General features: G+C 42.9%; 1 protein-coding gene across 5 annotated transcripts in view; it reads right to left on the bottom strand.

Annotated features, from left to right (window-relative positions):
* Positions 1 to 9530: 9530 nt before the first annotated feature.
* The window catches only part of FHL5 (four and a half LIM domains 5), a 51355-nt gene continuing 34039 nt past the window's right edge, over positions 9531 to 26846 (bottom strand). For all 5 annotated transcript variants that reach the window (XM_061623381.1, XM_061623382.1, XM_061623380.1 and 2 more), the window contains 3 exons: positions 26190 to 26359; positions 23320 to 23506; positions 9531 to 13264 (listed from right to left, as the gene is read on the bottom strand). In XM_061623381.1, the coding sequence (XP_061479365.1) occupies positions 13113 to 13264; positions 23320 to 23506; positions 26190 to 26359 (509 nt within the window). In that variant the 3' untranslated portion in view covers positions 9531 to 13112. The remainder of the gene's footprint in view (positions 13265 to 23319; positions 23507 to 26189; positions 26360 to 26846) is intronic.

Below are 26846 nucleotides of genomic sequence, written 5' to 3'. Positions count from 1 at the left end.
CTTGGATGAAACGGATTATTTGGATCCATACCAATCGGGTTTCAGGACTGGACATGGTACTGAAACAGCCTTGGTCGCTCTGGTGGATGATATGAGGAGGGCATTAGACAGGGGAGAATTCACCTTTCTTGTCCTCCTGGATCTCTCAGCGGCTTTTGATACCGTCTACCACGGTATCCTGTTGGATCGCCTGGAGGGATTGGGAATAGGAGGCACTGTTTTACAGTGGTTCCGTTCCTTTCTCTCTGACAGGCACCAACAGGTAGCATTGGGGGATGAGGTTTCAGACCCTTGGCCCCTCACTTGTGGAGTGCCACAGGGTTCTATCCTCTCTCCCATGCTATTTAACATCTATGTAAAACTGCTCGGAGCCATCATCAGGAGATTTGGGCTGCAGTGTCACCAATATGCTGATGACACGCAGCTCTATCTCTCTTTTAAATCCTCACCGGAGTTGGCTGTGGAGACCTTGTCCAAGTGCCTGGAATCCGTGAGTGGGTGGATGGGAAGGAACAGGCTGAAGCTCAATCCTGATAAAACCGAGGTTCTACTTGTGGGTGACAGGGGAAGGTTGGGTGTTGTTGACCTGAAGCTTAATGGGGTGAGACTTCCCCTGAAAGATCAGGTCCGCAGCCTCGGGGTTGTTCTTGATTCCAAGCTGTCCATGGAGGCTCAGATTTCGGCAGTGAGCCGGGCAGCTTGGTATCAACTACACCTCATACGGAGGCTGCAACCCTACCTCCCAATTCATCAGCTCCCACTGGTAGTACATGCCCTGGTCACCTCTCGATTAGACTACTGCAATGCGCTCTACGTGGGGTTACCCTTGAAAACAGTCCGGAAACTACAACTGGTGCAGAATGCGGCAGCTCGTTTGCTTACAAACAGCCGCCGCCGTGAGCACATCACGCCAGTGTTATTTCATCTACATTGGCTTCCAGTTGTTTTCCGGGCCCAATTCAAGGTGTTGGTGTTAACCTTTAAATCCCTATACGGTCTCGGCCCAGTTTACCTGAAGGAGCACCTCCAGTACCACCAATTTAGCCGCCTGACTAGATCAGCCACACAGGGCCTTCTCTCAGTCCCACCAACGAAAACAGCTAGGTTGGTGGGGACTAGAGAGAGGGCATTCTCAGTGGCGGCCTCCACTCTCTGGAACTCCCTCCCGTTCGATCTCCGCCATGCCCCTTCCCTGGATACATTTCGCCGAGCCTTAAAAACCTGGCTCTTTGGACAGGCCTTCGGGATCCCCGGGGTGGGCTAATTTTTCTATGATTGTTTTAAATTGTTTATTGATTGCCCTACATTGTTCTATACTGCTGCTATTTAAAATGGTTATGGTTGACTGCATTGTATTTTATTCTGTATTTATATTGTATTTTATCAATTTCAATGTGTACGTCGCCTAGAGTGGCTTCGGCCAGATAGGCGACACAAAAATTAAATTTTATTATTATTATAAACACCCTATCCCTTCAGCAATGTTGCTCTGATCAAAATTGGAGTCTCCCCCATGGCTGCTTTACATTTGGGGTGTGGTGTGGTGTGGGTGGTAGTCAGGAGAGCCAATCACAAGTCTCCTTCACCAGGTCTGTTTTGACTATTAAAGTGTGTGCTGCATTGCTTGATTTCCTCATCTTCATCACACCTTTAATCAGGCCCCACCTCTTTCCAGTTTTGAATTCTATACAAAATTATTTTATTCCTTTTATTTTCTGTTCACCTCAGTTTACATCATCATCCTCTTCTTCTTCAGTGCTACATTTCAAATGCATCAGGTTTCCTTTTCTTCCATTTTACTCACTGACCATATATACAGCCATATTCACTAATAGGCAAAAAACCTTGCGGGTTAAGAACGCACCTATACCCAACAGATATTTCTATCAAACTTTAAAAAGCAGGAAAATTGGGCAGCTATAGTGAATGCACCAGGGCAGCAGGAGACCTGACCTCCTCTCTGAGATATTGTACTGCTCTACAAATTTGTCAATATGCAAACACAATTTGGGTTGGTCTTTCACAGTCCAATCCACTTGCTGTGTAGCTTGGAATAATTTTGTAACATTTGTAGGGCAGTACAACATCTCAGAGAGGAGGTCAGGTCTCCTGCTCCACTGGTGCATTCACGATAGAGCTGCCCGATTTCCCTGCTTTTTAAAGTTTGATAGAAATATCTGTTGGCTATAGGTATGTCCTTAAACTACAAGGGGTTTTTTTGCCTATTAGTGAATTTCTCTGCTTTCTAATACAGGAGGTAAGAAATGGGATCCTGTGCAAGTTTGCTGAGAATGGATTGATCATATTCATACTTATTGAGTTCAATAGGATTTACTCCCCTGCAATAATGCTTAGGATAGGTGAAACTGACCACAAGCGTTGGGAGTAGGGTTGCCAGGTTGATGGCCTGAGACTGATCCTGTATCTTTAGAAGAGAAAGTCAGCCAACTGCAGGTGTTCTTGCAACTCTGTAATGGGAAAAACCACAAGGTGGAATTCTCCCTTCCCCCTGCACAACTTTTAAAGATACAGAAGACCTCTTGGCGGCCGCAACCAAGAGGTCTTCTGTATCTTTAAAAGTTGTGCAGGGGGAAGGGAGGATTCCACCTTGTGGTTTTTCCCATTACAAGGTTGCAAGAACACCTGCACTTGGCTGACTCTCTCTTCTCCTAAAGATACAGGATCAGTTACAGGCCATCAACCTGGCAACCCTAGTTGGGAGGGGAGGAGGAGGAGGAGGGGGAGGAAGGGCAGAGGGGAGAAGGGGGATGGGAGCAGGCTGGAGGGGGAAGGGAGGAGAAGGACAGGTTTGATCATTTGCATGTTTATTGAGTTCAGTGGGATTTACTCCCATGCATTCATGCTTAGGATAGGTAAAACTGACCAGGAGGGAGGCTGGAGTGGGCAGGGGAGGAGGGAGGAGGAAGGGAGAGGAGAGAGGAAGGAGAGAAAAGGCAGGTCTGATCGTTTGCATGCTTATTGAGTTCAGTGGGATTTACTCCTATGCAATCATGGTTAGTATAGGTAAAACTGACCATGGGAGAGGGGGAGGGGAGGATTAGAGGGGGCAAAGGAAGGGGGAGGGCAGGGCAGGTTTGATCATTTGCATGCTTATAGAGTTCAATGGTATTTACTCCCATGCAATCATGCTTAACATAGGTAAAACTGACCATGTGGAGGAGGAAGGGGATGGGGAGTGAGGGGCAAAGGAAGGGGGAGGGAAGCAGCAAGAGGGAGGGAATAGGAGGGAGGCGAAGGGAGGGTAGATTTGATCATTTGTATACTTTTTGAGTTCAATGGGATTTATTTCTGTGCAATCATGTTTGAAAATAGAAATGGACTGCCTTCAAGTTGATCCTGACTTATGGTGACCCTATGAATAGGGTTTTCATGGTAAATGGTATTCAGAGGTGGTTTTACCATTGCCTTCCTCTGAGGTTGAGAGGCAGTGACTGGCCCAAGTGAGCTTCATGGCTGTGTGGGGATTCAAACTCTGGTCTCCCAGGTCGTAGTCCGACACTGACCCGGAGGGGGCAGGGAGGGGAGGGGGAGGAGATTGGGTGGGTGGGCACTGGGCAGAGGAGAAGCCCCTTTCCTTTCCAAAAGGAAAGCATTGTGAACAGTATCATTGCTTTTCAGTGTTTTCCCCACCTTTTTATTCTACAGCAGACACATGTAGCCTCCCACCCAAATTTAAACCAAAGCTGTTCCTGGCCACATCCACACCAGGCCTTTATTTCACTTTGGACAGTCATGACTTCTCTCACCAGACAAGTTGCTGGTACAAATGTTGCAACTGTAACTTCTCCATCTATCACAATGATGGGAAGCCTGTGGCCCTCCAGATGTTGTTTGACTTTATCTCTCATCAGTTCCAGCCAGCCAGGTTCCCCATCCCTACTCTATCTAGATGGGTAATAGTCATCTCTGCTACTTCAAAAACTGATTTAAATAGCTTTAAAACCATAATGGCTGTTTCAAGGTGTTTGAAGTCTATCTGAGTACTGGTATTTATTTGATTTTTAATTATATTTTATTTCAGCATCATTTTGAATTTTATTATTATTATTGTGCACTTCCTGGAGATGTTCACAGAACAGCTAGTATCTAAATATTTTTAAATAAATAAAAATGTTAAGACAGTAAAATTCATATTTCTTCTTATTGTAAGTGTGACCCATGGATGGGAGCAGGGAACCTCAGGCAACCTGTGGAGGTAAGGGGGAACTCTGATGACCCACGTGGGGTGGGCACGGGGAGCTCTAGTGACCCTTGTGGGGGTATGGGGAGCTCTGATAATCCATGAGGGGAATGGAGGAGCTCTGGTGATCCATGGGTGGAAAAGGGAGCTCTGGCAACCCCTGAGGGAAAGGGGAAGGGCTTTGGGAACCTGTGGGGGGCAGGGGGAGCTTTGGTGACCCACGGGGGAGGGAGGAGCTTTGGCAACCTGCAGGGGGAGCTTTGATGATGGTAGGCAGGGTTGACAAGCGAATCAAGCAGAGGTGGCAGCCCGCTGTAGAACACAGAAAGTTATCATACTCTCTCTTTATCATAATGTGTTGCCAGCTTGACCATGCATAGTAGGCTCTTTCTACAGGGCTGAGGGCCCTGCCTTTTTCATGGTTCCTGATCACACATACAAAGCCTACATATGTTTCAGTTGTATGTCTATCAGTTCTGTACAGATTTTTCACTGAATGCATGGAGATTGATGGTGGATGGGTAGGTCTGCTGCTGAGATGTCTATCCCTCCTCTATTTATTGAGTGCTCCTTGTTTATCACCTAAATAGGGTTCCCCAAATCATATACTTTCTACCTCAATGCCTCCCATCATAGGTATGGAAAAAAGATTTGGGCAGTATATCCATTGAACACTGATGAACACAGATACACTTTCAAGAGTTTTGTGTACCAGTTTCCATAGTAGCCAACTAAGCAGTATTAACAGAACATGAGGGATGTTCTTCAATCCATGTGATGAATCGCATAATATTGAAACATGCCAGCTGGAAATTTTTAATATCATCAGGCCAGATGTATAGCTGGCATAAATCAATATTAGTCAACACTGCACCTATATATTTCTCTACAAAGTTAATTTTCTTTTTGTGTTTCCTATCAGCTTTCTTCTGATACAACACTGATGAAATCAGATATCAAGGACTCTTCCTGCCTTGATAGCAGCAATGTTGTGCCACCTAGTGGGTGAAAGACAGAATCTGCTATTGCTAGACATAGGAGTGGCCAGTTATGAATACAGTGGGCCATTTGATGTAATGATACTGGTGCAGGATTGTATCCATAACATTATCATACAGTGGTACCTTTATTATTCTTAATTTGATACCATCTTAGAAAAACAGCTAGCAAATATAACTCCTTAAACATTTATAGTGTATGTCTGGGGGGGGGGGAGAGAAGCTGCCCTTACTCCTGCCAGTAGTGATATAATATTTAAAAAATGAACTTTGCATTTCTCCTGCTATGTCTGGGGACTGATATGAGAACCTATTTTTTTCTGTAAGAGGTACCATTTTCATTTGAGAACTGAAGTGGTGCCATTTAGTAATATTAATATACTACAAGGCCCCAGGGTCAGATGGATCCATTCTGCTTCTGGTTTTGTTGCACACCACTTCAAATGCTTTCTCTTGGCTTTGTAAGTGACCAGCTTCAGGGCTAACAGAAGCGTATGGCTCTATATCCTGAAACTGATCTGTCTTTCTTTTGCCTCTTATTCAAACAAGTATGCTATCTCTCTCATATATATGTTGCTATATGCTAGATACAATCCTGTCTCCATGTTGTCACAGATGAAAAGGAGCTCCTAGACCATATCAGAATTGTCGCCACATGTCCATTTTTTATCTGGGCAAATACAGGAATTGAAGACTTTTGTTCAGATCTGGAACACTGAAGAGAAGGAATGGTTTGGGAATGAAGCAGATATGTTACATCAGTGACTTGCCCTTTCTCCCCAGCCCTCCAGTGTTGTCATTTGCCTCATTCCCAACAGGAGAAAAAGGACTTGTTCTTTGCCTGCAGAAGGCAGAGCTAGATCTAATGGGCTAAAGTTACAGAAGGCTATATTGCAATGGAACATTTGGAGGCGAGGAACTTGTTGATGGTAAGAGCAGTTTGACAGTGGAGCCAATTACCTACAGAGGTGGTGAGGTCTCCAGCACTAGAGGTCTTCAAGCAGAGGCTGGACAGGCATCTGTTATACTCTTGCTTTGGATTTCCTGCATTGAGCAGGAAGTTGGGCTTGATGGCCTACAAGCCCCTTCTCCAACTTCTTTAGTCTAAGATTCATGCTTATACAGTTCAGCTTTCTGCTCAGGACTCAAGAGAGGAGAGAGTAGGCTGGGGGGAAAGGAATGGATGTATTTATTACTGTTCTCCCTGCCCTCTTCCATTTGTCCCTTGGCTCTTACAGGTCTTGTGTTATCCCTACTCCAGTTGGAAGCCAAGCTCTTAAGTCAGAAGAGGCCACACCTGCACCACACATTTATAGGACGATGATGCCACTTTAATAGACATGGTTTCCCCCAAAGAATCCTGGGCACTGTAATCGGTAAAGGGTGCTGAGGGTTGTTAGGAGATCCCTACTCCCTTCACAGAGCTACAGTTCCCAGAGTTGATTATCAGTCAATCTCTCTTCTCAGGGACTTCTGGGAACTGTAGCACTGTGAGGGGAACAGGGGGTCTCGTAACAAGTTCCCAGGATTCTTTGGGGGGGAAGCCACAATGTATGGTGCAGATGTGGCCAACGATGAAACACACCAGTATGAGCCCTGGGGAGTCAAGTGACACTAGAAGTGAGAAGTAAAGAAAAGGGAGAATCACTGCCCAAAGCAACCTGTTCCCTTCCCCAGCCATGCCTCTCCTCCAGGGCTAACTGAACATGAAAGACATGCATTTTTAAAAATGTTGTCACAGGAACATAGATAGCTGCCTTATACTGGAACAGACTCTTGGTCCATCAAGCTCAGGATTGTCTAAACTGACTGTTAGAGGCTCTCCAGGGTTTCAGATAAGTCTCTCCAAAACCTACCTGGAGATGTCAGGAATTGAACCTTGGACTTTCTGCACCCAAGGCAGATGCTCAGCCAGAGTACTGATCCTTGCCAGTGCTTTATCCTATATGCTGGCCAGACAACTATTGTGGGGTCAGTAGTGCAGTTACATCATTGTAGACTCTGGACTTAATGGTCTTATGCCCCCCCTTTATATGGTAATGTATACAGCTTCACTTACTTCAAAATTTGGTAACCCTGTCCTACTGCATATGGGGGCCCATCTGCTCATTCTGCTAAGTGAGGCCTTGGATGTCTGTCCCCAAATCCTGCCCTGCTAACACTACTGTGTAGGGCGGCGTATAAACTGAATGAATGAATGAATGAATGAATGAATAAATAAATAAATAAATAAATAAAAAGCTAGATTTCTGTCTCCAAAAACAGAAAAAAAGATAGAGGGGCATCATTATTTAAAATGTTTTGGAACTTAATAGGTGAAATTGAGTGACCAATATAAAATAAACAAGTTAGCAGATCTTTTCAAAAAGGAAGAAGCATGATATAATCTCCTTTTCCTGTGCAGAAGTAGAAGCCGTGGAGCCTACATGTAAGCAGATCAGGAAACTGGGAGCAAAGAGATGGCTGTGGGTTGCAGGAGAAGGCTGGAAAGGTCAGTGCAGGAAATCATCTTATCAGCTCTGGTCCACCCCACAGCTCATGTTCATATGTAAGCATTGACCTCTGGTGGGGAGGAAAGTAAATTTCCTGCATTGGCTATTCCATTTTCTTTTCAGCATTCTCCCACCTACCCAGTCACATTTTCTCTAGTGGCTTCCTGTCTTCTGAATCCTCCTCTAGGAGGATGTGTGTGCATATAATCTGGGTTATATGTGCACATTTTTGTTTTGACTGTAAGGCTGATGCTCAGGAAAGCCTCAATAGCAACAGTGTAAAGAAAGGCAAGGAAACAGCTTAGGCCTAGAAGTGAGGTATTGGTGAATTAACCTATGGAGAGCTACAGGGCCACAGGAGAAGTAGAGAAGAAATGAGTGAGCCAGCCAGGGAACAGTAGTAGGGGAGTAAGTGGTTGATGTGGTTGTGGGATGGAAACAGTGATTTAGTTAGGTAATTTTATAACCTGGACTTAACGGTCTTCTGGGGATCCACCTCTTTAGATGGAAATGTGTATTACTTGGCTTACTTCAAAACGGGAGGCCTGATGCATTTGGGGGTTGTCCTGCTCATTCTGTTGATTAGGGCCCTGGATGTCTGCCCCAAAATCCTGGCAGAATGGCACCACTGGATGGAAAGGACTTGACAGGTCACAGGACCACAAAGTACATGGATAAGAGGGACATCCACTACAAGGATGCTCTAGGAATACGTTGTAAGAACAGGAAGTAAAGGAATTCTTTTTAAAGCACTAAAAATAACATTTGGGTCTATCTGACCCATAAAAAATGATGGCATTCCTAATTAGTTAGTACTTCTAAATACAGGTAGTTAAGGGTGTTTTTTTAAAAAAAATAAAAAATACATTGGCCACTGTTCCAGTTTAATAGCAGATGGATATACAGTGATTAGCTGGTGATCATGCTTATCTCCATGTTATAAAAGGCTTCCTCACCTGCTGAGTTCTGCAAATACAGCTGTTGTTAAAGACACAGAAGCAGGCTAGGCCAGGACAGGTCTTTTGTTCACATCCTCAGCCACTACAGAACAGATTTATGGAGAATATTTACTTTCCAGAAGGGAGATTTCAATATTGCTCTTAGTGAAAAATAACTCTGTTGCTAAAAAATTAGAGATACTGTGGTAATTTGGCAGGTTCACTTGTCTTTGTGGATCTTTTAATTCCACTGGTAAAGATGATGACTCCCAAAGCTACCTTCTGTCTGATTCTATCCTCTTTGTTTTTCCATCAGGGGAAAAGAAAAAGAAAGATTGGGGATTGAATGCACATACTCTTGGTGCATGGAGAGATGTATGTCATTAAATACAAGGAGACTCTCCAAATGCACATCCTACTGAAAGGAATAGAATATATGCATTTGGATGCACACCTGGATTTATGCCTACAAGCAATGATATCTGAGACTACCTATAGAGTTGCTGTGGATATTGGCGAGGAGAGAATTCCATGGAAACAAAGGGACATGTTTCTCACATCCATACTAAAAGAAAAGAAAAAGGAAGCACAGGGTTGCCTTTGTTTCCAAACTTGCCTATGGACAAGATTACTGATGCACTGTTCAATTATGAATAAATATAACCACTAACATCTGTAAAAACTGAATTTTCTGATCCAGAATGCAGAAGTACTTTAGGAGTTATGCACCCACCCTCTCTATATCATGTCATCTAGGACAGAGACACTTGGTTTTGATCCTTAACTGAGCCTCCTTAAAAATTTGTTCCCTTTCATAGATGTTCTACAAAGCTATTTTTCACCCTCAAAGCTTAGGTAAGAAGTGATTTGAAACAAGCACTTCAGGTTAGCTCCATTTTTTATTTTAAGATCATGCAAACCATCTGGCATTTACCCATCCTTTCAGTTCTGATAAATCATTGCACACATGTGCCTCCATTCGTGATTTTTATTTTTAGGCCTTGCAACCCAGTTCTATTTTTGATAACTGAAGCCTTGTAAGGAGGGGGGAAATGTATGAGAAAAGAAAAGCAGGCAGCTGGAGAAGACAGGCAGGGACAATGCAAAGATGGGTGGCTCACAGCAGGTGTCAAATGGGCAGGGTCACAGCTATTGGGATGGAGGAGGGATTGTGCTACATACATATATAGTTCATACATCTGAGAAAATAATACTGCTAATAAACGTATGCGTGGACTGAGCAGCCCTAACATTTTGATGGCAGCCCATGCTAATAGTTAGGAGCAAAAGAAGCTGCCATACTACTGGTCCATCTCGAGCAGTGTTGTCAACACTGATTGGCAGCGACTTTTCAGCCAGGGTTTCAGGCAGGGTTCTCTCCCAGCCCTACCTGGAGATGTGGGGGATTGTACTTGGGACCTTTTGCATGCAAAAGAGATGCTCTGCCACTGATCAATGGCACTTTCCTATCCTTGTCATCCTTTCAGCAAAAGAACAGAAACAAATAAATTAGGCATTTACAGATGAAATTATTAAAATACGTTCCTCTCTAGAAAACAACAGTAAATTGTTGTCAGATCAATCTGCTTTGGTTGAATCCTCATACTTATAACTGTGACAAAAGACCCAGGGTGCTTCCACATGGCAATTTATTGTGGACTTGATACTCGTGCCTGCAAGTTTTGCACAGGATTCAGATAATGTTGTCCCCATGAAAACGCAACCCATTTTGTTTTCCCATTCAATCTGGATTTCCATGGAAAATCTGGTAAGAAAAAGGAAACAGTAAATCCTGCTTAAATGGGGGTGAGGAAAATGGGATGGCATTTTGATGAGGACATCTTCATGTGGTTGCTGCATAAAAAACTTGAATGCAAGACCAGCACCAAGTCCACAATAAACTGCTGTGTAGAAGCACCCCTATAGGACAGAAGAAATGCAATCCAGCCATTCAGCATGCTGAAAGCAAGTATAAATGGGGCTCTGCATAAGAAGATGCTATAATCTTTTCTCCAGCACCTTTCTCCCCCTCCCTCACATGCCAAATGTATTTCTATATATGGTGATAAGATATCTTTACGTCCTTCACATCTACAAACATGCAGTGGCCTGCTTCTACTCCAGCTACCAGGGCCAGCCCTACTCTTGGGCAAAGTGAGGCGACTGCATGAAGCAGCAGTTGCAATGAAGCAGCAGTGACTTCTGCTTGGCTGTTCCTCCTAGGCCTGCCTGCTGTTTTTCTCTATTGGAGGAGAGAGCTGTGATGCTACACACCTGTAAGAACATAAGAACATAAGAAGAGCCTGCTGGATCAGGCCAGTGGCCCATCTAGTCCAGCATCCTGTTCTCACAGTGGCCATCCAGGTGCCTGGGGGAAGCCCGTAAGCAGGATCCGAGTGCAAGAACACTCTCTCCTCCTGAGGCTTCCAGCAACTGGTTTTCAGAAGCATGCTGCCTCTGACTAGGGTAGCACAGCACAGCCATCATGGCTAGTAGCCATTGATAGCCCTGTTCTCCATGAATTTGTCTAATCTTCTTTTAAAGCCATCCAAGCTGGTGGTCATTACTGCGTCTTGTGGGAGCAAATTCCATAGTTTAACTATGCGCTGAGTAAAGTAGTACTTCCTTTTGTCTGTCCTGAATCTTCCAACATTCAGCTTCTTTGAACGTCCACCAGTTCTAGTATTATGAGAGAGGGAGAAGAACTTTTCTCTATCCACTTTCTCAATGCCATGCATAATTTTATACACTTCTATCATGTCTCCTCTGACCCGCCTTTTCTCTAAACTAAAAAGCCCCAAATGCTGCAACCTTTCCTCATAAGGGAGTTGCTCCATCCTCTTGATCATTCTGGTTGCCCTCTTCTGAACCTTTTCCAACTCTATAATATCCTTTTTGAGATGAGGCGACCAGAATTGTACACAGTATTCCAAATGCGGCCGCACCATAGATTTATACAACGGCATTATGATAGTGGCTGTTTTATTTTCAGTTCCTGTCCTAATTATCCCTAGCATGGAATTTGCCTTTTTCACAGCTGCCGCACACTGGGTCGACATTTTCATTGTGCTGTCCACTACAACCCCGAGGTCTCTCTCCTGGTCGGTCACCGCCAGTTCAGACCCCATGAGCGTATATGTGAAATTAAGATTTTTTGCTCCAATATGCATAATTTTACACTTGTTTATATTGAATTGCATTTGCCATTTTTCTGCCCATTCACTCAGTTTGGAGGTGTCTTTTTGGAGCTCTTCGCAATCCCTTTTTGTTTTAACAACCCTGAACAATTTAGTGTCATCAGCAAACTTGGCCACTTCACTGCTCACTCCTAATTCTAGGTCATTAATGAACAAGTTGAAAAGTACAGGTCCCAATACCGATCTTTGAGGGATTCCACTTTCTACAGCCCTCCATTGGGAGAACTGTCTGTTTATTCCTACTCTCTGCTTTCTGCTTCTTAACCAATTCCTTATCCACAACCAATTCCACAAGAGGACATCTCCTCTTATTCCATGACTGCTAAGCTTCCTCAGAAGTCTTTGGTGAGGTACCTTGTCAAACACTTTTTGAAAGTCTAAGTACACTATGTCCACTGGACCACCTCTATCTATATGCTTGTTGACCTCTATCTATAAGCTTGTTGTCCTGCCCCCCCTTATACTGCTGAAGGACCTTATACCTTCACAAGTGTTGCTATAAGATTTATCTGCCAACCCAGTTGGCTTCTGTACATGGAATGAAGAAGGTGTACCATTTTGTTCTTCGCCTCAGATAGCAAAGGTTCCTGGGCCAGTACCTGTTTGATTTGTACTGGGACACCAGCATAGGGAAATGGTTAAATCTTCCTGTATTTCTGATCCAAACCAGGACAGCCACCATGACACTTTGGAAAACAAATAAATACAAAGACACCAGACATGTTAAGTTTGGCACTTATTTTTGTGAGTTGATTATGGGTTGTAATTCAGAAAGGCACCTCTAGGGGAAGCAGAATATAACAGAATATCCTCATTGTTTTCTTCCAAAGCCATAGAACACAGCTGTGCTGCTGTTTGACATCACCCTCCGTTGATGACCACTATAGGTATGAAAAGGGACTGATACCGTGATAAATACTGTCTCATTTTGGTGCTTCTTCAAAAGAGCTGTCATGTAAGCTCTGTTTATTAGCATATGGACACAGTATTGGTCTGTCTTGCTCATTCTTCTACTCCCAACAGTAGGGTGCAGTCTACTACAAGGAAACAAACATACTCTTTCAGGTTAATATATCTTTCTAACTGTTTTCTAGCAGGAACCCTGTCACATATAAAGTGGTTACACAGGATGCAAGGGATGTATACCTGCTGTGATAAAAATGCTGTCAAAAAGTGGTTTGCACGACTGAGCAACTGTTGTGAGACAGGTTTGAACCACTGAGCAATTATGTGTGTGATATTTAAAATGCATGTAAAATAATGGGTTTACTTTCAGATCTTGTGAGCTATGCAGCGCTACCACACTTGCAGCAGAGGATCTCATCTTGCTGGGTTAGGAATCCCTTTCCCACCAGGGAGGTGGAACATTTCCCACACTTAAAGCAGTCACTGTGCCACTGGAGATCCTCAAAGGAGATAAATTTGGCTCCACCGAGAGCTATAAAGAGAAAACAAGGAGATGAAAAGTGGGACTATGCAGATCACAAAGACAGTAGCTTATGCTCTAATAAGCAAAGTTCCCTCTTTCCTCCTTTAACAAATGTTAAAACTTGAGATGAGATAAATGAAGATGTGAAGTCATCATATACTGAGACAAATCACAGGTCTATCTAGTTGGTATTCTGTTCTCTGACTGCAAAGCATGTGAACTGAGTGATGGGTCTCACGGACATGGATTTTTCAACATTTTTATCTTAGGAGGTAAGGTGGAATTAATACTAGACTCAGAGCTTGGAAAAGTTACCTTTTTGAACTACAACTCCTATCAGCCCAATCCAGTGGCCATGCTGGCTGGGGCTGATGGGAGTTGTAGTTCAAAAAAGTAACTTTTCCAAGCTCTGACTAGACTTCAGTCTAAAATCTAAACAGTACATTCTCACTCTAGTCATATTTATAAATCCCACTGTACCATGATCATCAAGGGCTTCCTAATGAAGCAAAACTTTCCAGTTATCCTCATATATTAATATTTTTTATTCAGAAGGGGAAACTTGAAAAATGATCTTTTTATTAATGTGTGTGACTCATTCATGGCGAGCCCTACCATTAAGTAGAGTGAGGTTGTTACCTCAGGCAGCTGTTTTTACTTGTGGTGAAAGGGCAGCAAAATGTTAGATACTTAATATTACTGTATTTTTAGTACCAGGCATGAGACAGGCCCTTGTAGAATTTATGGCCTCAAAGTGCCAAAATGATTTGACTGGCCCTGAGTACCATGTTCAATTGTACACCTTCAATTGTAATTCCACCTCAAGCAGCAAAGTGTCTAGCACCACCCTTGATTAATTTAAGAGTCCATTGAAAATCTAATCTCTTTGACATGTACTCCAACAATAGATGCTGATACAGCTATATCCTTAGATCCAGCAATGGGTACTGTGGTACCAACAATGCACACAAATGGGCTGACTTCCCTTTGGGTAAGATCTGCCTCATTCATTGTAATACAAGATGCAAGCCCATGTGTGCACATTGTGTTGGGTACATAAGAAGTTAGGAAGAGTCCTGCTGGACCAGACCAAAAGCTTATCTGGTCCAGCATCCCATTTCCCACAGCGGCCAATCAGATGTCTATGGCAAACCTGAAGCAGGACATAAACCTCTCCCACTGTTGTTCCACAGTGACTAGTATATACGGGCATGGTGTTCTGAACCTTGAGGTCTGGTACAGCCGTCATGACTAGTAGCCATAGGAATCTGCCTAATTCCTTTTTAAAGCTGTCTAAGTTGTTATCCATCTTGTGGAAGCAAATGCCCTTGTTTAACTATGTTGTGTGAAGGAGTACTTCCTTTTTGTTCCTCCTGAGTCTTTCTCCTATCAACTTTGTTGGATGACCCTGGGTTCTAGCACAATGAGACTGAGAGAAGAGGAAAAAATGTTGACTATCCACTTTTTCCATACCATGTGTAACTTTATGCAAATTTATCATATGCACCCTTACTCATATTTTGCATAGGTTTTGCCACCCTGAATGCATGGATCATCCCCATTCATCACATTTCCTGTATAAACTGTACCCGGACCACATGTAATAGAGCAGTGGTTCTCAAACTTTTTTGCTCCATTCCTCCCTTTCACCATTGTTCAGAATATAATTCCCCCCTTCCCAAGATAGTCTCTCATAGCATGTTGACGTTTTGCGAGTGACGGTGGTGTTTCTCGTGAGAGAAAAATTTCTTAGTTTATATTATAACAGAATTTCTTGTAGCACTTTCTGGTCTTTAAATAATAATTTAATTTTGCAAATGAAAATAATGCTGCATGTTCAAGAATCGATTTTAATCTGTGACATTCAATAAACTTTATTGAATGTCGCAGATTAAATTAAAAACAAACTACAATTTTACAGATTGTACATAATCTACAGGACATCACACTTTGCTGAATAGTGGTCCCAATTCCCCCCCTGGAACCCTAAAATCCCCCCCGGGGGGGAATTCCCCCCTTGTTGAGAACCCATGTAATAGAGGTAACAGAATCAGGAGATGATTTTCCAGACTGTGTACACTTAAATACATTCTCCTAGACATTCATTAGCACACACTCACAGCCAGTAAATCTTATAACAGATGCAGATGTCTGCAGCTGAAATGTTTCCATGCCACTTAGCTGCCACAAATCTTCCCCCCTGTCTTTTGCTCCTTTATTTTCCCATATTCTATTTGATTAAGAATGATAGCTCATCCTAAAATAACAGTCACCAACCCATGTGTCTGAAGGGATGGGAGCAGCCACCACATTCTAGAGAGAATTCAAACTACAGAGTTAGGGATACGTTTTCCCACATGAATTGGTGTTGGCTTAAAGAGGTGAACTCCCATCATGCATTCCAAAAGGTGTGCATGTAAAATTTGGGAAAGGATGTTGTGGTTAGAGTGTTGGATTAGGACCTGGGAGACCATGAAGCTCACTAGATGACCTTGGGCCAGTCACTGCCTCTCAGCTTGATCTACCTCACAGGATCGTGGTGAGGATTAAATGAGGAACGGAACAACCATGTATGCCACCTGGAGTTCTTTGGAGAAAAGGTGGGATATAAATTAATTAAATAAATAATAAATAAAGGGGGGGAGGGAGCCATACATGAAGGCATTTTTTCCCAAAGGGAGTGAAATCAGGGTTGAAAAAGAAGATAATATGGGAGACTTCAAAGGAGCAGTGTGTGTTAGGGGAGTCAAGAAAGTATTTGCCAAATACGTTATAGGGTTGGGTTGCTCCGATAGTGATGTCCTATGTTCATATGTGGAAGAGTGGCCCAAGGGAATTGTTTGTATGCATACATTAAAAAGTGAGGGGGAGAGAAGCTCTTCCCAAAGGCAACTGGTGCACTGGAGGGGTGGAGAACAAACAAACAGTGATGATGGTCTGTTTCAAGGTATTAGAAGGGTAGGGCCTTATTATTCAGACTTAACACCCTACCTTCCAGTCAAATTATCTCCAAGGCAGCTTAGGTTAAAGCAAAGCAAGAATAAAACATGTAATAATTTCTCAGAGGCAGGAGATTAAGGGTGTACGTATGGTGCATGGGACATGCTATCCAAATCTATTCCTATAGTGTCTTTGCCTGTACTGCTGCTGTTGCTACTGTCCTTACACTGTATGCACAGCAAATTCTGATGAAATAGTCCCCTTCCTGCAGACTTGGGCTGGGAGGGATGAGGCATCTTCCCTGGTCTTTTGGTGGTGGGACGGCTAAGACTGAGTGTGAGGGGACGGAGGTGAGCGGGTGGTGATGCAATGCCAACATCTCTTCTCAACTCTCTGCTGTTCCTCTTATTGCTATAAGCTTCGTGACTGAGATGAGATTTGAACCCAGGTCTCCTAGTTCAAGCCTGATGTTCTGTCATCTATACCAGGAGTGGCTAACATTTGCCCCTCCAGATGTTGTTGGACTTGAACTGCCATCATCCCTGACCATTGGCTATGGTGCCTAGGACTGAGTCCAACAGCACCTAGAGGGCCACAGATTAGCTATCCCTACTCTATAATCTTGGCAGATGGCATGGATAATTTAACCATGTATGTAGACTTTTAAAATTTGGACAATTCAATAGTATTTTTTTTTTTATGTAAACTGTCACGAGGGTCCCTTCTGAACTGAAGAAGTTTCAGTTAGAAATCAAACATATTAAACAAGTTAGTAATTAAACAAATCATGTTCCACCACAGAGTTAGAGTTACCTATCATGAATTTGTTAGATAATGTGAATTCGAAATCTAGGCTATAAATGTAGATTAGCCTGAAAAGCAGCTTTTTTTTATGGAGCTGTGGAACTGAGGTGCTTGCTTGCTTGCTATGAATTATGCCTGTAGATGAAATTCCAGGGTCTGCTCTGTGTGTGTGTGTTCATGCACATATGTGATAGAGAGAAAGGTTATGCCTGACTGAATTTCCCACTAGTTTTAGTCTTTCACTGAAAGATGTGAACAGTAATTCATTGGCAGTGTTATTCCTCAGAACTGGGGCAAGAGGTCATTCAATTTGTTTTTAAAAGGATACAGCTAATGGTCTTAGAGTACTTTTAAAGGCCTCTGTGTGTTTGCCAAACATTTAATTACAACCCATTTGAACACAAATCTTCAAATCAGTTTTTTAACTGTTGGCAAAATCAGTTCTTCAACTTTGGGAATATTAAGGTGCAGAGTGAGTCTGAATTATTCAGCCATGACACACAGAAAATGCCTTCTACATATATCTTTCACTACAGACAGGGTAGTACGCATTTGCCCCACAAGTCAGAGTGTCACAGGATGCTCTGCAGTGCTAGGGTTCCCCAGATAACATGTTTGGGAAGTGTGTGAAGTCTTACTGTGGCTCTCTTAGAAAAAACACCATGTGCTGTTTAGTGTGCTGTGTGTAACACAGAAATGGGAAAGGGGGACAACTGATTTACAGATTGGTTTGCTTTAGGCAGTTCTGCATTTTGTAGGTTATTCTGATTTTTTGGAGGCTGATAATAGAAGCTTTTCATTTTGCACTCATACCCTTTGACCCAAAGTGTGGACAAAAAGCCATTTTCCAAGTGATCACTTACCATGGCAACTATGTTGGTGTTAGTATTCTCATATGAACATGGGAACAAGGAAGCTGCCTTATATGGACTCAGACCTTTGGTCTACCTAGTTCAGTACTGTCTACACTGACTGGCAGCAGCTCTTCAGGGTTTCAAGCAGGGCTCTCTCCCAGCCCTCCCTGGAGATGCCTGGGACCTTCTGCATGCAAGGCAGAAGTTCTACCACTGAACTATGGCACTTCCCCTAAGGAATTCTCCTTGGATCCCACATTTTCTTCTACAAGCTAAGGGTGGAATATATAGTATTCCCCTTGTTTAATCCTCAAAACCATTTTGTGAGTTTATTTTTAGTTTGTTCATTTGATTTTTATACTGCTCCTCCTTCCAAGTGGGAGCTCAGAGCAGTGTAGGAGGGATACAACTGAAATTATAGTCACAAAATGCCTCAGAGGACCATTAAAAATCTAAAAACACAAACTACTAAAACTGCAGACTAACATTTACAATTGTTGGGACCTGGCCACTCAGTTCCCAGGTGAATAAATAAGTCTCAACTATTTAAAATGCTAAAATAAGAACTTGCTTGAATATGTAAGTCTCTTTGCTGGGTGTGTGGATATCATCTTGCTTTGCTGGGCGATTCTATCATGAATGGACCCAATATATAAGAGCAGAAAATGATTTTCTTCTCAGAGCTATACCAAAAGTATTGCTGGAGTTATTGCGCTGATGCTAGAAAGTAGTGAAACTGAAAGTAGTGAACTGTTTTTTCCCTACATTTTTGTTTGTTTTACCATTCTCAGTCAATTGATGAGTAAAGAAATTGCACTTGAAAATTATCAAAGGGGACAGAAAACTTTGGTGAAATTTTCATGGGTGGTGTGCAGGGTTTTTGTCATGCTTACTTTTGTGGTGACTGAGGAATGCTTGTGACTGTCCTTTCTTTCATTCTATAAATAATCTCACTGATGGTCTGCACTCTGCAGACTTCCTGGGTGCCATTTAAATTAAATCCCAAAGGAAGACATCATATGGTAACTCCTCCTACTGGACTTTTTCTGATCAGAAAGTGCAGGCAGCCATGGAGGCTGCAGATTGCTGGGGAAGTGTTTATGGAAAGGGGGGAAAAACCACACAAACACATCTCGACCACCTCACAACAATAAGGTAAACTCGACTCAGCACCCACTGAAATTCTAAAGTGCCCTGAGAATGAAGCAGAAAAATGGAAACCTTTTTTGCAGAGGAAGAAAACTTTGGAGAAATTGGAGGAGAGATTTTGGCACAGCACTACGAGAAAGGCATCAGGGGTCTGGGGGTTACCCAGGCACATGTATGATTCTGCCTGCCCAGTGCTTAGAAATTGTGGATGAGATGAGAACTAGACAGTACAACATGCATACATCCATTGATGATAATGGTATATCACCTCCCTCCTTCACCCTCCATAACATGTAGTCCAGCTTACCCATGTCATGACAGCCTGTGTTTCCCCATTCCAGCTCCCAGCCTTTGACTGGAAGCAAAATCTAGGTTGCTAGGTAGGATGCTGAAAGCCAGGACCTCCAAGGTGGCTTTCTCTGAAATGCTACCGGTTCCACGTGCAGGACCAGCCAGACAGGACCAGCTTTGCAGTCTCAATGCGTGGATGAGACAATGGTGTCGGGTGGAAGGGTTTAGCTTTGTTAGGCACTGGGGAACATTTTGTTAGGCACTGCCGGGCCTGTACAAAAGGGACGGGCTCCACTTGAACCAGAATGGAACCAGACTGCTGGCACTTAAAATTAAAAAGGTAGCAGAGCAGCTTTTAAACTGACTGAGGGGGGAAACCCGACAGGAGCTGAGAAAGGTCCGGTTCGGAATAAACCTCCCCCCTGGGATAAAAACCAAAGAAATGATGAAATTTTAAAAGGGGTAGGCCTAGAAGTAGGCATTGTGAGAGCAGGGGCACAGGATATAAATTCAGAAGAGCAAAATTACCACAGGCCAAACCACAAGTGCCAAAGACACTTGAAGAGAGACACTGCTTACAAGTGCCTGTACGCTAATGCTAAGAGCCTCCGAACCAAGATGGGAGAACTGGAGTGCTTGGTCTTAGAGGAGAGCATTGATATAGTGAGCATAACGGAGACCTGGTGGAATGGAGAAAACCAGTGGGATACGGTTATCCCTGGATATAAACTATATCGGAAGGACAGGGAAGGACGTATTGGTGGCGGAGTCGCTCTATATGTGAAAGAAGGCATTGAATCCAGCAAGCTCAAAACCCCCAAAGAGGCAGACTCCTCCACAGAATCGTTGTGGGTGGTGATACCATGCCCCAGGAGGGATTTAATACTGGGAACGATCTATCGTCCCCCTGATCAAAATGCTCAGGGACACCTTGAGATGAGATATGAAATTGAGGAAGCATCCAAACTAGGAAATGTGGTAGTAATGGGTGACTTCAACTACCCGGACATAGACTGGCCACATATGTGTTCCAGTCATGACAAAGAAGCAAAGTTTCTAGATATTCTAAATGACTATTCCCTAGACCAGTTGGTCATGGAACTGACCAGAGGGACGGCAACCCTGGACTTAATCCTCAGTGGGGACCGGGACCTGGTGCAAGATGTAAGTGTTGTTGAACCGATTGGGAGCAGTGACTACAGTGCTATTAAATTAAACATACATGTAAATGGCCAATTGCCAAGAAAATCCAACACAGTCACATTTGACTTCAAAAGAGGAAACTTCACAAAAATGAGGGGATTGGTAAAAAGAAAGCTGAAAAACAAAGTCCAGAGGGTCACATCACTCAAAAATGCTTGGAAGTTGTTAAAAACACTATATTTGAAGCTCAACTGGAGTGTATACCGCAGATCAGAAAAGGTACCGCCAGGGCCAAGAAGATGCCAGCATGGTTAACGAGCAAAGTCAAGGAAGCTCTTAGAGGCAAAAAGTCTTCCTTCAGAAAATGGAAGTCTTGTCCGAATGAAGAAAATAAAAAGGAACACAAACTCTGGCAAAAGAAATGCAAGAAGACAATAAGGGATGCTAAAAAAGAATTTGAGGAGCACATTGCTAAGAACATAAAAACCAACAACAAAAAATTCTATAAATACATTCAAAGCAGGAGACCATCTAGGGAGGCGATTGGACCCTTGGATGATAAGGGAGTCAAAGGTGTACTAAAGAACGATAAGGAGATTGCAGAGAAGCTAAATGAATTCTTTGCATCTGTCTTCACAGTGGAAGATATAGGGCAGATCCCTGAACCTGAACTAACATTTGCAGGAAGGGATTCTGAGGAACTGAGACAAATAGTGGTAACGAGAGAGGAAGTTCTAGGCTTAATGGACAATATAAAAACTGACAAATCACCAGGCCCGGATGGCATCCACCCGAGAGTTCTCAAAGAACTGAAATGTGAAATTGCTGATCTGCTAACTAAAATATGTAACTTGTCCCTCGGGTCCTCTTCCATGCCTGAGGACTGGAAAGTGGCAAATGTAACGCCAATCTTCAAAAAGGGATCCAGAGGGGATCCCGGAAATTACAGGCCAGTTAGCTTAACTTCTGTCCCTGGAAAACTGGTAGAAAGTATTATTAAAGCTAGATTAACTAAGCACATAGAAGAACAAGCCTTGCTGAAGCAGAGCCAGCATGGCTTCTGCAAGGGAAAGTCCTGTCTCAGTAACCTATTAGAATTCTTTGAGAGTCTCAACAAGCATATAGATAGAGGTGATCCAGTGGACATAGTGTACTTAGACTTTCAAAAAGTGTTTGACAAGGTACCTCACCAAAGACTTCTGAGGAAGCTTAGCAGTCATGGAATAAGAGGAGAGGTCCTCTTGTGGATAAGGAATTGGTTAAGAAGCAGAAAGCAGAGAGTAGGAATAAATGGACAGTTCTCCCAATGGAGGGCTGTAGAAAGTGGAGTCCCTCAAGGATCGGTATTGGGACCTGTACTTTTCAACTTGTTCATTAATGACCTAGAATTAGGAGCAGTGAAGTGGCCAAGTTTGCTGACGACACTAAATTGTTCAGGGTTGTTAAAACAAAAAGGGATTGTGAAGAGCTCCAAAGAGATCTCTCCAAACTGAGTGAATGGGCGGAAAAATGGCAAATGCAATTCAATATAAACAAGTGTAAAATTATGCATATTGGAGCAAAAAATCTTAATTTCACATATACGCTCATGGGGTCTGAACTGGCGGTGACCGACCAGGAGAGAGACCTCGGGGTTGTAGTGGACAGCACGATGAAAATGTTGACCCAGTGTGCAGCAGCTGTGAAAAAGGCAAATTCCATGCTAGCGATAATTAGGAAAGGTATTGAAAATGAAACAGCCGATATCATAATGCTGTTGTATAAATCTATGGTGCGGCCGCATTTGGAATACTGTGTACAGTTCTGGTCGCCGCATCTCAAAAAGGATATTATAGAGTTGGAAAAGGTTCAGAAGAGAGCAACCAGAATGATCAAGGGGATGGAGCGACTCCCTTACGAGGAAAGGTTGCAGCATTTGGGGCTTTTTAGTTTAGAGAAAAGGCGGGTCAGAGGAGACATGATAGAAGTGTATAAAATTATGCATGGCATTGAGAAAGTGGATAGAGAAAAGTTCTTCTCCCTCTCTCATAATACTAGAACTCGTGGACATTCAAAGAAGCTGAATGTTGGAAGATTCAGGACAGACAAAAGGAAGTACTTCTTTACTCAGCGCATAGTTAAACTGTGGAATTTGCTCCCACAGGATGCAGTAATGGCCACCAGCTTGGACGGCTTTAAAAGAAGATTAGACAAATTCATGGAGGACAGGGCTATCAATGGCTACTAGCCATGATGGCTGTGCTGTGCCACCCTAGTCAGAGGCAGCATGCTTCTGAAAACCAGTTGCCGGAAGCCTCAGGAGGGGAGAGTGTTCTTGCACTTGGGTCCTGCTTGCGGGCTTCCTCCAGGCACCTGGTTGGCCACTGTGAGAACAGGATGCTGGACTAGATGGGCCACTGGCCTGATCCAGCAGGCTCTTCTTATGTTCTTATGTTCTTATGTTCTTATGCCCCCAGCAGTGGGGCAACTAAACACACAATGTTTTGATGTCAGATCAATTTATATGAGATGTTATGGAGATGAAAGTGGAAAGCTGGAACTAGTTATGTGGTGGTCATTTGGGGTGACTAACCTTTAGTTCCAGCCTCAATCTCATTACATCTTGGTAATCCACTTTCTTGTGAGTGTGTGTGTATTTGCCACCCTGGGCTTCTTTGGGAGGAATTGTGAGAAATAAATTTAATAAATAAATGAAAACATAAATACCCTACATTAATAGTGCTGCTCTCCAATTCATTCTAAATAATTTTAGGACCCAGTTCACAAACATCAGCAATGCTGATGTAAGGAGCACACATGCCAGAAATGATTACGGTAGGCTTGTTTCTACCACAACTATCAAAAAGAATGCTGTATGTCAGTAACTGGTGAGTTAATAGTCACCTGTAATAGGCCTGGTGCAGGCCACACACTTCTTTGCATAGCGCCGGCTGAAGCACTCAAGGCAGTAAGGATGTTCATCTTTGGAAATGAACCGTTGCCCTGCCAGCTGCTTCTCACATCCGGTACATAGAAAGCATTCTTTGTGCCATGGCTGGTCATGATAGGTCACACCACCAGTGGTTATAATCTAACAGATGATAGAAGAACATTTGTAGCCAGAAGCTGAACATGGTTATGGACATATAGTGCAAAATTGATGGTCAATAAGCATTCCTTGGTTAATTTATAAACAGAGAGATACTGAGTATCACATGTACTTTGGAGTCACATCTCTGTCAAGGAAAACTTCTCTCATAGTTTCTGTAATGAAGGGGGGAAGCACTCTACGAATGTTCAGAAGCATTCTGTTTTTCATTTTTGATTATTAATGTTCTATGTTTTGTTCCCATTGAGAGGTCGGTAATTTTATCAGATGGAATGTCCTGTGTTCTGAAGTTGATCTTTGGCACTAGAAACACTCAGAGCAGCAGCCTTCAACTTTGCAGACCTGGAACCCAAGCATGCATTTGTGAACCCACATCTTAATTATTTTGCCATATATTTGTACAGTGGTAGTGTTGTGGTTGTGACCCAACTTAAGTCAGGTTGCGATGCTCTAGTGGGATGCAACCCATCAGCTGAAGACCAGTGTTCTACAGCTAAGTCTCACACCACATCCCCTGCTACTTCTGCATGTAACCAAGTTATTTAAGAAGTAGCATCAAAATATCTGGCACAAAAGTGAAAAGCATAAGGATGACCCATAATCCAAATTGAGGCAACATGGAAAGCCAATATGGGTATTGGGAGGAAAAAAGAGAAAAGGAAAAGGTGAGCTGCACATTAATGCTCCTATCCATTGTGTGTGTAAATTCAGGATTGGTATTTACATGCCAACTGTAGTATGTTAATGTTTGGTAAATGGACATCTGTTTTTATTCAAAAGTCACTGAGTATTGCACTGGCTGCCAATCTGCTACCAAGCCAAGTTCAAGGTGTTGATACTCACATATAAGGCCCTATACAGCTCAGAAACAGATGAAACTAACTGTTTATCTCTTATATACCCAGTAGTGTAGTGGCAAATTCAGAAGTGCAGGGTCCCTTCATGATAGTCACAGCCATGCCCCCCTTTTTTTGTTGTGGGTTGAGAATGAGATCTTCTTAATGCCTTCTCCCACAACAGATGCCCCTAGGAGCTAATCAGCATGAAAGGGGAGAGTGTTAGCTACTGAAGAGAATCTTCTCAGTGGCTGACTCACTTCCTTTCACTCTGAGTGGCTCCAATCAACAGGAAAGGACGAGGAAGCACGTTAGAATACTCTTCTCAATGGCTGAGACACTCCCCTTTCATGCTGATTAGCTCATAGGATGCTGGAGACATAGGGACCCTGCTCCCAAAAAAGTAAGGGGTCTAAGACCCCCTGAGACCCCAGCTGACTATACCACTGTATATACCCAGTAGGTCATTGTGGTCTCTGGGAGATTCTCATGCAAGATATCAGAAGGATACTTCACAGTAACCTGGAGCAGGGCTTTCACTTTGGCTGCCCGTTCTGTGGAATTGTATTCCTGTTGAGATATAGCAGGCACCCACTTTCTGCAATTTCCCCCAAAAACTGAGTTTTGTTCACATGGGCTTTCCCCGATGGGTGAATAGCCCTCTATTTTGTATTGCTTTTGTTTGTTGTTTAAAATATAATTGCTATTTTTGTGTTATTTAAACTGTTTTTTAGCATTTATTGTACCACCTTGAGATGCTTGCGTATAATAATAATAACAATAAGAAATTACTACTACTATTAGTATAATAATATTAATTAATTTTATTATTAATAAATAATTATTATTAATTATTGTAATAATATCAAAACAATAATAATATTGTGGAATGGCATGGGTGAATGAGCAGCTGAAGCATACTGTTAGCACAATCCGATGCATGACTAGTTGGAAGTCCCGCTATGTCAAATGGAACTTTACTCCCGAGTAGTGTATATACAGAGAGCCATTGTGGTGTAGTGGTTAAGGTGTTGGACTGCGACCTGGGAGACCAGGGTTCGAATCCCCACACAGCCATGAAGCTCACTGGGTGACCCTGGGCCAGTCACTGCTTCTCAGCCTCAGAGGAAGGCAATGGTAAACCCCCTCTGAATACCATGAAAACCCTATTCGTAGGGTCGTCATAAGTCGGGATCGATTTGAAGGCAGTACATCATCATCGTGTATATATGATTGAAGCCTTAATGTGATTACTCTTCTGACAGTGCAATCCCATACATGTTTAACGCAAACGTCTCATTGAGTTAAATGGGACTCATATTCCCAGTAAAGACATGTTTGTGTACACTAAATGATCCTTGAGGTGGGATCAGGGGGAGAGCTCCCACCTAGTACCCCAGAGTGCACACGAAGTGTTCCTGAAATGTGAAATGCACTGCTGAATGTATGGTCAGTGCTATTAGTATTGACTTTCTGAACACCTATTTAGCATGTGTGTTTTTGGAGTAGAAACAGATTCAGAGTATCTCTTTTCCCTCCCGTTTCTTGGAACCTGAGGATCTTTGGAGCAGAGTCATTGTAATAAGTAATATTTATTTATTTATTTGTAAACACACACACTGCTTAATATAAAGAGGTGTTTAAAAGTAATTACTGTCTCCACCTCATGAATTACCCAAGGGACAGCATTCCAGAAGGTAAGTGCACCATCAAGAAGGCCTGTTACTGCTTTGTCAAGAAATGATAATCCGCCAGCTGTGAAACAGACAAATAAAATCCATTGCAATGTCCCATCTCCCCCCCCCCAGTATTTTTATTTGTCTTGTTACCTTTTTGCAGGAGTAACAACACTGAGCAAATTGCTTCTCAAAACAAGGCACACAATAATTGTCTTCATCCTTGGTAATCAAAGGCTTTGTTCCTAGAGGCTGCTGACAATGTTGGCAAACAAAGCAAGCCTCGTGCCAACAACTTCCTTTAAACTCCATTTTACGAGAACCTGCAAAACCAATCATGAAACCAGACAGATTATCAGCCAACTGGGGATTTTTTTTAAAAAAATGTACTAAAATAGTATTGTTAGGATATGCTTTCTTCATTATCAAGCACTGTATAGCACAACAGCCCTGGTTCAACCAAGCACAGAAATTCACTGGTAAGATCCAAAAGGTCATCCCAAAACTAATCAAAGGACATATAAATGGGATATAGTTTGCCACATTTGTATCAATGTCCTTCATAGTCTCTGGGCAGTTTCTGCATAGGAACATAGGAAGCTGTCTTATACTGCATCTGACGATTGGTCTGCCCAGCTCAGTATTGTCTACACTGACTGGCAGTGGCTCTCTGGGATTTCACACAAAGAATCTTTCCCAGCCTTATCTGGAGATTGAACTTGGCACCACCTGCATGCAAAGCAGATGCTCTACCATGGAGCTATGGCCCCTCTTGCAACTCTAGGCATTGTTCACTGTTTCTGGTTAGAT

The sequence above is a fragment of the Rhineura floridana genome, chromosome 4, assembly GCF_030035675.1.
Source record: "Rhineura floridana isolate rRhiFlo1 chromosome 4, rRhiFlo1.hap2, whole genome shotgun sequence".
Classification (NCBI taxonomy): Eukaryota; Metazoa; Chordata; class Lepidosauria; order Squamata; family Rhineuridae; genus Rhineura; species Rhineura floridana.
Note: the sequence above shows the minus strand (reverse complement) of the source record. Positions and strands in the feature narration are given on the sequence as shown.